The 12,026-nt window shown below is 45.4% G+C and overlaps 2 protein-coding genes across 4 annotated transcripts in view; both read left to right on the top strand.

The window, feature by feature from the left end:
• The window catches only part of METTL27 (methyltransferase like 27), a 53,221-nt gene that overhangs the window by 29,947 nt on the left and 11,248 nt on the right, over nucleotides 1-12,026 (top strand). For all 3 annotated transcript variants that reach the window (XM_083172051.1, XM_083172052.1, XM_083172050.1), the window contains one exon: nucleotides 3,814-3,949. In XM_083172051.1, coding sequence (XP_083028177.1) covers nucleotides 3,814-3,949 — 136 coding nt within the window. The remainder of the gene's footprint in view (nucleotides 1-3,813; nucleotides 3,950-12,026) is intronic.
• Nucleotides 3,967-8,311, top strand: LOC146059649 (uncharacterized). The gene is made up of 3 exons (XM_083172049.1): nucleotides 3,967-5,176; nucleotides 5,671-5,739; nucleotides 6,035-8,311. Exons 1-3 carry the CDS (start codon nucleotides 4,330-4,332, stop codon nucleotides 6,232-6,234), a joined length of 1,116 nt encoding a protein of 371 aa, XP_083028175.1. The 5' UTR covers nucleotides 3,967-4,329; the 3' UTR covers nucleotides 6,235-8,311.

Here is a 12,026-nt window from a genome sequence, read left to right as displayed (position 1 = left end):
TCTGTTGTCTAATACTCATATTTAGTAAACAGGATTTAATTTGATTGTGTTGAATTCTCCAATTTATTATTGCAATGTTTAAGAAAATACAAATTGGTCTCACCCAGCACACAATATATCATACATACAATGATATCAGTGACCAGATTTAAAAACCACATGGTAATAGGTTTCAAAGATCTTGGTTACATATGTTTGCAAATACATGGGTAAGCCCCCAAGCCATACGTCATATGTATGTTTTGTGCCAAAATTTCCCGACAGGGGAAATATCGTCACTCACCTAATCAATGCTGCCATTAATGACAGCACTGAAATGTGTCAGATCCCATTTTTTAAAAAGTCAGATCTGTCAGAAACGGGCGTGGATTGCTGAATTCACGGACGTTTTTTGACAATCCGAGGCCGTTTTCGACGATCCACGGACTTTCCGACACTCGACATCCAGAACATTGAATTTCGGCTGTCGAATTTCTGTTGGCCCAGGATTCTGACTGTCGGGTCTTTCCCCCCTAAGTGGCAGATGGATGCTGCCCAGTATCTTGGGATCAACTTTTGCTTATGGCAGTTTGCACCACTTTTTTTAAAAGGTCTGCATTGGCTTTACATTTCCTGCCACATAAGTTGACCAATTTGATAGAATTCCAGGAGTACATGCACATGTTAAAAACATTGATTTTAAGATCCCTATTACCCAACTTCAAACCAAGGTAGTTTACTTAGGTTATTTCACGCTTGACAACGCTACTTGATTGTCATGGAGACTCCCTGACATCATAGGTGACGATTCTGTGGGGGGGGGCCCGCTGCTGGGCCGCCATATTAACTTGCTAATTTGCGGCTGCAGCACCCACATTGCCAGACCCGCCACCTGGGAAACAGTATGCCGGGAAGAGTGTATTCTGTCCGCAGAGTACCTGCACTGTGGGGGCCTTTATGTACCTGCCCTGTGGGGGCATTTATGTATGTATCTGTTGCTGTAATTTGAATATTGGAGACAACTGTGCTCCATAATATAAATTGGTATTATTTTGTGGCCACACCCCTTCCCCATGAAGCCACACCTCTATATTTTTGGCTTGAGCACCCACCAGCAAAAACATAAATCGGCAACTATGCCTGACATACTGTAGTAGCAATCTCTCCCTCGCTCCTTGAAGAGGCTAGCAAGCTCCCTTATTGCACCTTATCCCAATTATGTAGCTCTTATATTTTTAAGATCATCAGTGCCATTTGCCTGCATTGGTTATAAGGCGTAATGAGCCAGATAACTACATGCATTTTAAAATAAAATTTCTAGTGGCCACTTATATATTAGCACCACTTGAAAAGGCATGGATGCAATCCAGGGGTGGCTTATGTAGTGTGTTTTACATCAAAAAGGAGACCTTAAGTGCTTTGGGGCTCATTTACATTTGGATGTAAGTCCTTCTTCTGGCATCCAGGGAGAGTCTTACTTTCACACTCTTCCTGAAATGCTTTTCCAAAAGTAGACACGTATTTGGTCCTATAAAAACTAGTTCCATGTGTGGAAACCGGTAGGATAATCATGGACTCTGCCATGGAGACTTTGTAACCTATGTATGATTGAAAAGAAATCCTGTAACCAAGAACTGCATGAGGACTGGATTTGGAAAACACTGGTCTAACAAAATTAGCAGATTTTCCTCCATAACTAGAAACATAGAAACATAGAATTTGATGGCAGATAAGAACCATTTGGCCCATCTAGTCTGCCCCTCTTTTTACCCTTCAGGTAATCTCAACCCTTTTTAATCCTTATTTCTTTGTGAGGATATTCATATGCCTATCCCAAGCATGTTTAAATTGTTCTACTGTCTTAGCCTCTACCACCTCTGATGGGAGGCTATTCCACTTATCCACTACCCTTTCTGTGAAGTAATTTTTTCTAACATTTCCCCTGAACCTACCTCCCTCCAGTTTCAGTGCATGTGCTCGTGTTCTATTACTTCTTTTCCTTTGAAGAAAATTTCCCTCCTGTACTATGTTAAAACCCTTGATATATTTGAAGATTTCTATCATGTCCCCCCTTTCCCTTCTCTGCTCCAAACTATACATGTTAAGATCTTTTAGTCTATCCAGGTAAGTTTTGTGATGTAGGCCATGCACCATTTTAGTTGCCCTTCTTTGTACACTCTCCAATGTATCTATATCCTTCTGAAGATATAACTAGTAAGGACTCTCTCCGGCCTGTCACATGGTGACATGTACACTACCGCTGATAGTGGATCATCCGCTTATATTTTCACATGTTACATATACTGGAATATGTGCCATCACATAGACCAGGGATGGGGAACCTTCTGTCCTCCAGCAGTTATTGAACTCCACATCCCAGCATGCCCTGCAACAGTTTTAGTATGGCCAAATAGCAGGTCCTGACGAAGCTTTTTTGCGAAAGCGTATGCTTGACTAACCACACACCTAGTGTGTCTAAAACCCCACTTTCCCCTCCCCATTTACAAACTGTATTTATATTTGTTGTTGGCTGCATTGGGGTTTCCGTTGGACACGGTCCCCAACAAGTACACTGACACGGTCTCTGGCGCCAGAGCCGTGTGTGTCCCTGTCTCTTCTAAACCCGCATGAGCGAGGGAGTGCACACAGGCACATCTCAGACTCAGCTCTGCGGTTAGAACGCAGGTCGTGGAACTACTGGCTCCAGCAAGCCAGCAACAGCGCTGAAACGGTACCACATCCGTGTTCAAGTGCTTGCTGGTGGCTGCACAAGAGAGCCTCAGGATTTCATCGATATACTGTATTTTGACAAGTAACAATCCTGACTAATCCATGTTACATGATTTTGGTAATATAATCAAATCTTTCGTGCCACACTAAAACCTACTATAAAAACAAAAGGGATAGCGGGCAGTGGGGTCCCACTAGGTGAGGATTCTTATCCTTTTTAAATCACTATTTGTTGTCTCATGTGTTGTCCAGTCCTTTTTTTTTTATATATATTCGCAACTATTTTAAATGAATTCAATAAAAGTAATGTTTTATTAAATACTATTTCTCTAGGTGCACCAAGAAAAGACACTGTGGGTGAGATTTAATGGGATGAGAGATTCAGAAAGTGAGAGATTTGGTGAGAAATCTCCAGTTTTTTTAATGCGGCAATCCTTTACACTGCAAAACCAGTTTGATTTTGCAGTGTAAATGATTTCCGCTTTAAAAAAACTGGATATTTCTCACCAAATCTCTCACTTTCTGGATCTCTCATCCCATTAAATCTCACCCTCTTTCTCTGTCTACTTTAAAATGCATAGGGAAGTACCTGATCACTTCAAAGTTGCACCCTGGATCCAGAGACAGGTCACATGTGTATTATAGGTTATTTTATGTTCTTTATGTCCCCCTTGCTCTATCAGTTACCATCTAACAATATTACGGCTGGTGGCCCATGTAATAGCTTTCCGTCCCTTTGGAGGAAACGTGTAATCAGATCTGTATAAGCGCTATTCATCATTATCATCAAGACTCTATGGCAGTCTGTGAACTTCTGGCTGCTACTGGCAGAACCTTAATACAAAAATACACTTACCAGCTGCAATAATACCTAGAATACAATGTATACAAATATATAGGCATCAGCTACTGTACTTGGCATAAAGAACCTTATTTTCCTGAATATTTTATTTTATTAACATGAATGCTACCCTGCTTCCTAGTTATAAATGAACTTTCTGTAGACAAGCATTTTTGAACATGAACATTTTTAAACAAAGTATCTCTGGGATCGTTGGGATTTTTAATGCTTTGATTTGTTAGTATATGGCTATTTGTTTCCAGTTGCAGCGCTTCGGATTTAAACTGTTTGATGGCCTGGACGGTAGTTCTGGGATGCTGGAAGTTGCTAAGAACAAAGGACTGTACCAGGTGCTGAAGGAGTGCATGCTGGGACAGGGTCCGCTACCGTCTGCCTCTGGTAAATGAGATCTTATCTAGCGGAGAAATACTGTAGTTCAGTGAACAATTTCTCAGTGTTGTGTTATGAAGTGTTCCCACTGTCATTCGTCACATCCAAATCAACATGAAAGCTGAATATATATAATTATACATATTAAGCACACAGAGAGCCAATAATGGTTTTACTATAATTCAGGCCAGGGTACAGACATGAAGGGTGACATTCTATGGATTGAGATAAATGTAAATGCGCATGTTTTTTTTCGCACCACATCGCCGCTATTCGCCCTTTTTAAAATCACATTTTTTTGTAATAATTTGCATATTTAATGTTATGCGCTTTGGAGGCTGAAAAGTGCGAAGTGGTGCGATTTGCGGTGAAGTGGTGCGAATTTAAGCATGGAGAGGAGCAGTGGCAGTGTGAGTAGAGGAAGAGGTGTTGGTGGCAGAGTGAGGAGTGGCAGAGGGAGCAGTGGCAAAGTGAGAAGTGGCAGAGGAAGCAGTGGCAGAGGGAGCAGTGGCAGAGGGAGCAATGGCAGAGGGAGAAGTGGCAGCAGCCAGCCAAGTGGGAGAGCCAGCAGTGTGGCAGGCAGCATGGCCACAGCAAGGCCAGCCCCAGACCAAGCCCTGGCTGTCCAGCCCCAGCAGGAGGAGGTGGAGGATCTGCTGGCATCCCCATCCTATAGCCAAGACCTTGACCATACCCCACAGCAGCTGCAGGAGGGCCACATGTCAGAGGTGGAGGAAGATGGTGGTGAGGAGGAGGAAGACACTGGCATGGAGGAGGAGGGGTACATGGCTGGAGTAGAAAATGAGGAGGAGGAGGAGGAGGTAGAAGCTGGCCGCACAAAAAGTGTCCGAAAGGTCAGATTCTCCTACGAGGAAAATGCTGCGCTTGTCCGGGCTATCATGCCTGTGTTTGACCGGTTACTTGGGAAAACTCACCACAAGACCACTGCACAGCGCAAAAGTGCTATGTGGAAGGACATCACCCAGGCGGTGAACGCTGTAAGTCAGCACAAGCGCCTGGTCAGAAATGTCAAGAAGAGATTCAATGACCTCAAAAGGCAGCTGAAAAGTAAAATGGCCATGGAGTTGGAGGAGGCCACCAAGACTGGCAGAGGAAGCCCCACCACTGTGTGCTACACATCCTATGAGGTGAAGTTGAAGCGCATCATACCCCCTGAGGTCCTGCCTGGCATGCACGTGGCGGATACCGATAGGCCGCAAACGCCATCCAGAGCTGGTAAGTGTGACCACATGCAATCTTAAACAAACATGCCAATGTTTTGTAACTGTAATCTTCACTTGAATTGTTATGCTAAGTAAAGTGCTGCTGTGGAACTACATAGCCCAGCAAGGTCATGCACAAGAAATTGCCTGCTCCTACTTTCAAATTGCTCATAATGCTGGGCCTTGTAGTTCCACAACTGCTCATATTGATCAACACTGTAACATTCTTTCTAGCAGCCTAACATGTATGTGGCCAAAAACACAGAGGTGTACTGGTGGTTTAACTGCCATGCCTACATACCACAGATTATCCAATAGTTGTCATGTGTACAATAGTTTAATAATACTCTAACAAAATATGCTGGAAAAAAAAAAGAATGTGGGGAATAAATAATGTAGTCCTTATCCAAATGAAGTATTGTCCATTAATGTCATTTCAATGCATGTTTGCCGTAAATGCTTATCCATTGCAAGGTACATAATTGCTGCCCATCTTTCCTTTCACAGATTGTCCATCCCGAAGTGCTCACGCATCCAAGACAAGAAGGCCCGTTGCTGCTGAATCTGTGGAAGCAGGTAAATGATCAAAAAACACGCCATTACACATACAGTACACACACCCATGTCACATCAACAATATGTCACACTACATTCATCTCCTGCTGCTACATTGCAACGGAAATGAATGTAATCTGACCAAGCCATCTCACTTATTATTAATGTCAATGTTACATGCTGTATCAGGTACATGTGTAAGTACATAAGACCCCTAGGTATGTGCATCCAGCATCTCAAGCCCTTTCTAAAACAGTACTGAAGAGAGTCTGGCCTATATATGCATCAGTACTTACCTCCTCATCTGTATCCACAGGTACTATACAACTAGGAACAGATCAAACTGATTCTTCAATGATGTTGTTGGACGAAATGGACATCATTCTTGAACCCGTGGAGACCTTTGCGGCAGAGGAGGAAATACAGACCCAGGGCCGGCGCTACCCACTCAGCAGCTCCTGCAAAGCAGGGAGGCGCCATGCTGAAAAGGCGCCGTCTCCCTCCCTGCTCTGCTAAAGCTGCCTCAGCCCTCACTGTCACTGCCTCCTGCATGCCGCCATCAGCACCTGTCTGACAGCGGGCGGGCGGCAGTATAAAGAGCTGCTCCCTACACTGCGAGTGCACACAGCCTGCACGCTGGAGAGGCTGAGCAGCTGCGACCTGCCCCCTCTTCCTCACGGACACTTGCGCTGAGGCATGTAGCGCTGTCTGAGGAATGCCTGGATGACCTGTCATGTCCGGATCCATCCCCTACCCATTGCTCCCTGCGCCTGTCAGCTGTCAATCAAATGACGAACAGGCAGCAGCACCACCTCCTCTTCCTTCCCTCTTCTCAGTGTGCTGTGCCAGTGCCACTGCCAGTCCTCAACACTCCGCCCCCTTAATCTCCTCCCCTCTTCTTCCATCTCCTCCTTCTCTCACCTCCTTCCCCCCTCAGTCACGAGAGGGGTGTAATGGCGTCCTTAGTTAAACAGCAAAAAAAAAAAAAGGGAGTCTTTTATTATACGTTTCTAACAAATGTTTTAATAATTGTAGATTTTTTTAATATAAATTTAGACACTTTTTAAATAATGGGCTGGGTTATGTGCCTAAAGGTGGCCATACACGCGGCATCGCATCGCACAGTATAAAAGTATGTGCTGCACATACTTTTTGTACTGCTTTCGGATCGCATCGCACACACATTGCATGCATGCAGTGCAATGCGATCTAGCACATAACGTATGCGATTCTCGCAGCGTGTATGGGCACCTTTAGTGCCTGCAACATTTTGCGGACACAGCACTGAGATGGTGTATGCATACATGTACATGCACCTGAGATCCTCCATAGGATCGCATGTTGCATATGCTTCCACAATCGGGCTGCAGCTTGTTGCAATGGCAATGTGAAAGGGCGCAAAATTTATGGTTTGCAGGAGGGCGCCGGACACCCTAGCACCGGCCCTCATAGGTGTGCGCACATTGAGTCTTATGGGTGCACAGGCACCCCCTAATGTTGTACCCACCCTTATGAACACCTCCCTACCAGCAATACCTTTTACCCAAGACTTTTGCTTTTTAGAACTGTATTCCATTGAAAGAAGCGCCCATCAATCAATTCTGTGTGTTTTGCATTGTTACTTGTACCAGACCATTGTCATATCACTATCATCCATATATGTTTTTTACTTTATTTGCATGTACTGTATTATTATGCTGAGAGCCGTTTTATATTGTAGCGAGGAACAATAGATGATGGTAGACACATCTGATTGGCAGTGTTAGACACACCCAATGGGCGGTGTTATACATGCTTTATATGTGGTGCTAGGCACACCCCTTTGATGGTGCACCCCCTAATAAAATGTGCTGCGCACGCCTATGCCGGCCCTGTACAGACCTCATCACAGAGTGATCTTCCCCCAAGTGGGGTGTCTCCCAACCCACCCCCACCCACAAACACACCCCATACAGCAGCTTCTGCTTCCCAAGTAGCTAACTCCTTGGTCAATTTCAAGGAGAAACAAATAGAATTTATGGCCTCCCAAAGCCTGCAAATAGGTAACATACAGGGTACATGCGTGACACGTTTCTTCAATTACGAAAAATTGCACGTAGTGTACGGGTAGGTGTAGGCACTCATATGCGCATTGCTAATAGCATTGACACCCGTTTTGCAGAACAAACTTCTGCTGTAAGGGAACAGAATAGGCATATTGGCAGCCTTGCGCAAAGTATAGCTGCACTAAGCCAATCATGCACAGCGCAGACCAATGCCTTAATAGGTATGCAGGCCCATCTACAGCAGCTGGAAGCCAATATCGGAGGTGGCGCTGCATCAACTCTCAGTAGTGTATCTAGCACCCCAATAAGTGGCTCCCCCACTTCCCCACCCCGTCGGAGTATTAGGACCCGTGGTGGGTTGGGTGCAGGTTCTAGAAGTTGTGTAGGGTTGCCTGATGGTGGGAGAAGATAGCTCATATTTTTGATAATTTTGTAATATGCAATACATCTTGTTACATCCCCCGACAGTTTTAATGTTTTACATGCAAAAATGCAGATTGCTTCTGACATAGTATACTGCAGTAAAAATGTCTAACCGCATACCATTGTGTCAGTGTATTATTTATCAACCAATTGTTGTGTGAATTATGACATAGTGTAATGGTATATGACAATGGGATTGCTGTAAAGTAGTGTGGGGTAACTCCTGGCCCGTCAAAGGTTGTGGAACTACATATTCCAGCAAGCTCTGACACTCATGGTTTGGACTGTAATGTTTATATATATATATATATATATATATATATATATATATATATATAGTGTCAGGGCATGCTGGCACGTGTAGTTCCACAACACCAGTGAGCCATGTTTTTCAGCAAACTTCATTCATACATGTATCAAATGTACTTAGAAGCTTGATACCAGCAAGGGATAGGTCAGCACCACCAGCTGCATCCGTTGGGCTCTGTGTATTAGGCTAAATGTGGGTGGAAACAGATGGTATTGGTAAATAATTTGTTTATGAGTACACTTACAGCAAAGGTACATTTTGGAATACAGGGCACATGTGCTTACCAGAAAAGTAACGGCTTATGATGTGTGTGCACACCAGATTCCCCCTCTGCGTACCCCTCACTACCCGAGGTGTGGTAGGTTGGGCTTCCTGCACGACTGCTGCATGTTCCTCCTCCACATAGGCAGGTTGGGACAGGGCTATGTTGTGCAACATGCAGCAAGCCTGGATGATCATCACTACTTTGGCAGGGTGGTAAAGCAGCGTACCCGATGACTGGTCCAAACACCGGAATCTACTCTTCAAAACGCCAAATGTGCGCTCCACCACATTGCGGGTTGCAATATGGGCTTCATTATACCGGTGCTGTGCAGGGCCCTCTGGGGAGCGCAAAGGTGTCATGAGCCAGGAAACACACCCATATCCTGAGATCACCTAAAACACAGATAGGAAGTGATTGCCTTATATGGTAAGGTATGTGTTTTTTGCAAACAGGAGACACTGGTAGAAGAACAATATGCTTGTGAAACAGGAAACACACATTACAGCAGGTACAAATAAGGACAGACAGGGTAATATGTAAAAAGGTACTTACCTAGTAGCCAGCCCTCTGACATTTGGTGGTCGGTAAATCGGTTCCAGAGGGCTGAGTGCCTCAGAATATAGGCGTCGTGGCAGTTCCCAGGAAAGCCTTCAACAACACTCAGGATTTTGAGGTGAGCATTGGAAACAACCTGCACGTTCAGGGAGTGCCGTCCACGCCTATTGACGTAGATGTGGCCCCGCACGTGCGGTGCCCTAATCCCCAATGTGTGTGCAGTCTATAGCTCCCAGCACGTGCGGGAATGCTGAGAGTCTATAGAAAGCCAACTTGTGGTCCTGCCACTCCAACTCAGAACTGGGGAATCTGATGTATGTCCGCCACAACTTCTTTAAAGCAAGTAACACTTGAGTAAAATGCTTAGAGAAAGTGGCCTGTGATACCCCCAAGGACCATGAGCTCACAGACTGAGTGGAGCCTGTGGCCAAATAGTAGAGGGCACACATTAATTTGTGCAGCCCAGACACTGCATAGTTGCCTCCCCCAAAAGGGTCCAAATCATCTCTCACCTGCTCATATAAGTCTAACAGGTTAATGCGGTTCAGCCTAAACATCCCCACAACCTGTTGATCCGAGAGGGAGTCCAGGTACAGCCGAGCACGATACATACGTGGGGTACGCAGTAGTCGGGGGGGCTACCTGGATCTGGCGCGCAGCTTCCTCCCTCCTGCGCAGCTCCTCCAAATGGGCCACATCACAGATAAGCAACTCCAAACCACTCTGCAAAATCTTTATGTCTCAAACCCTCACAGGTGTCCTTAATGATGTTGGGGTTTATGTAGGGGTGTTTCTGAGTGAAAATGAGGGCACCTGTGCTGAAATTAACCATGTGTGCACTTGACCAAAGTGAGTTCTGGGCCAAATCGCCAAACAGAACCTGGTCTGAAATAAGTGCGTTTATTAGACACCTTAAAAGTGCGATTTGGGAAAACGCATTGCATTACATAAGCGATTTGTATACTTTTCTGTACGAAAACATCTGGATGCGATATAAATGCGATTTTATCTCGCACTTTTGGTCCGCATGCCTTAACGCACATAATATGCGATTTCAGTCCCTTAGCGCATCCTATTAAATAGGCGATTTGACGGAAAAATGCGATATCACCATTTTGTTTACTAATTAATGGCAAAAAACAGAAATGTCATCCCATAGAATGTCACCCGAAGTGTTTGCTCCCTTTACCTATAGCTAGTTACATCCCATCAAAATGACAGAACAACATAACAGTTATGTCAGCAACGGCGTTCTCGCTCAAATAGAGCAACACTTGAATTGCTGTCAGGTGTCATCTAGTGGCTGTGGGTGTGCAAGCCACTTGAATTCCCCCCATAAAGGTGAGGAGCATTTTAGCCTTTTTATTATATAGGATAAGAGAAAGAAATGTTGCCAATGGTCAGTAATGCACAAAAAAGCTGCACACATTAAATCATCAATAATCAGTCATTTTGATCTTTTTCATAAGTGTAACACAGAGTTAAGGGATTTTGTAGGGTGGTTCTTTCTTTGTTTCTATGGGGCAAATGTACTATGCCTTGGAGAGAGATATAGTACCAGGCAGCCATCTCCTGTCATTTTTTAAACATAGCCTGTAACATGGCAGGTAGGAGCTGATTCGATGGTACATTGGGGGTAATTCAGACCAGATCGCATGACTGCAATTTTGCATGGTGGGCACTTATGGATGGACTGCGCATGCATATGTCCCATAGTACACATGCCCGAGGCTGTCCTTTTCGATCCCTGGCTGGTCCCAAGGTGATTGACAGGAAGTAGGCGCCTGTGTAGGGTAACCAGCTGTTTAGTGGGAGTGCCAAGAAAAAATGGTAGGTCTGCTGGAGAAGCTGCTAGGAGTGCCGGGAAAAGTGCGGGCATGCCTAAGCATTTTAGAAGAAGGGTGTGTGTGAGAGGTCAGCAACAGGCCGGATATACCTGTTTTCATTGCACCCGCTGAGTAAGTCTCTGGCTACTCTCAGCTTGGAGCCTGTCCCTGCGATGTGCTAAACTGGGTGCCGGGGGTTCTGTGCATGCACGGTTAGTGCTGACCCCCCATGGACCCCACTGACCGCACTGCCCTGGCAGTAGTGCGGTGTGTAGCCCATAGGCTACAATGGGCTACCGCCATCTCAGAATGACGGTAGCCCATGGGATGTGATGAAACCTATGGGTGATGCGGCCGGTGGCGGTGCAGGAGGGATCACTGATTCCTGCTGCCGTCCCTCCTGATACAAACAGGTGTTTTCAGGGATTTAGCCACAAATATTGAATGATAAATTGGCTCCATAGTCTGTGGAAGGTAGACCATAGGCAATTTTTGGCTAACACCACCTTGGCAAATCTGACATTTTTGCAGCCCCCTGTTAGTCACTAGTTTATAAATGGAATCAGTGGCATTTTTACCTACAGATTGCGCCCCCCCCCCCCCCCCCCCCCCGATAAAATCTGCCACTGTGCCCTAAACAAAAGCATTGGCTTCACTGACTGGCAGTCAGTGACTTCCTACTGGAAGTCTGACCTGCCAGTCATCACCCAAGGCATTGGGAGGTGTTTCCTCCCTTCCGGGACACCTCTATGGGCTGCTCCGGCTGCAGCCCATAGAATCCAGGTTATGCACATGCACAGCACCATAGACGATACTGCACATGCACCGGTCCCGGTGCCTGTCATCTGCATTGTACAGGTGCCGAGACAGTGATTTAGCTTCTA

Source organism: Crinia signifera, chromosome 2 (assembly GCF_055691185.1).
Source record: "Crinia signifera chromosome 2, ASM5569118v1, whole genome shotgun sequence".
Lineage (NCBI taxonomy): Eukaryota > Metazoa > Chordata > Amphibia > Anura > Myobatrachidae > Crinia > Crinia signifera.
This window is presented reverse-complemented; position numbering and strand designations above follow the sequence as displayed.

Coding starts and splice junctions, on each gene's coding strand:
- LOC146059649 (XM_083172049.1), top strand. CDS start 4,330: ATGGAGAGGAGCAGTGGCAGTGTGAGTAGAGGAAGAGGTGTTGGTGGC. Junction 5,177..5,670: donor GCAAACGCCATCCAGAGCTG/GTAAGTGTGACC, acceptor TTCCTTTCACAG/ATTGTCCATCCCGAAGTGCT. Junction 5,740..6,034: donor TGCTGAATCTGTGGAAGCAG/GTAAATGATCAA, acceptor CTGTATCCACAG/GTACTATACAACTAGGAACA.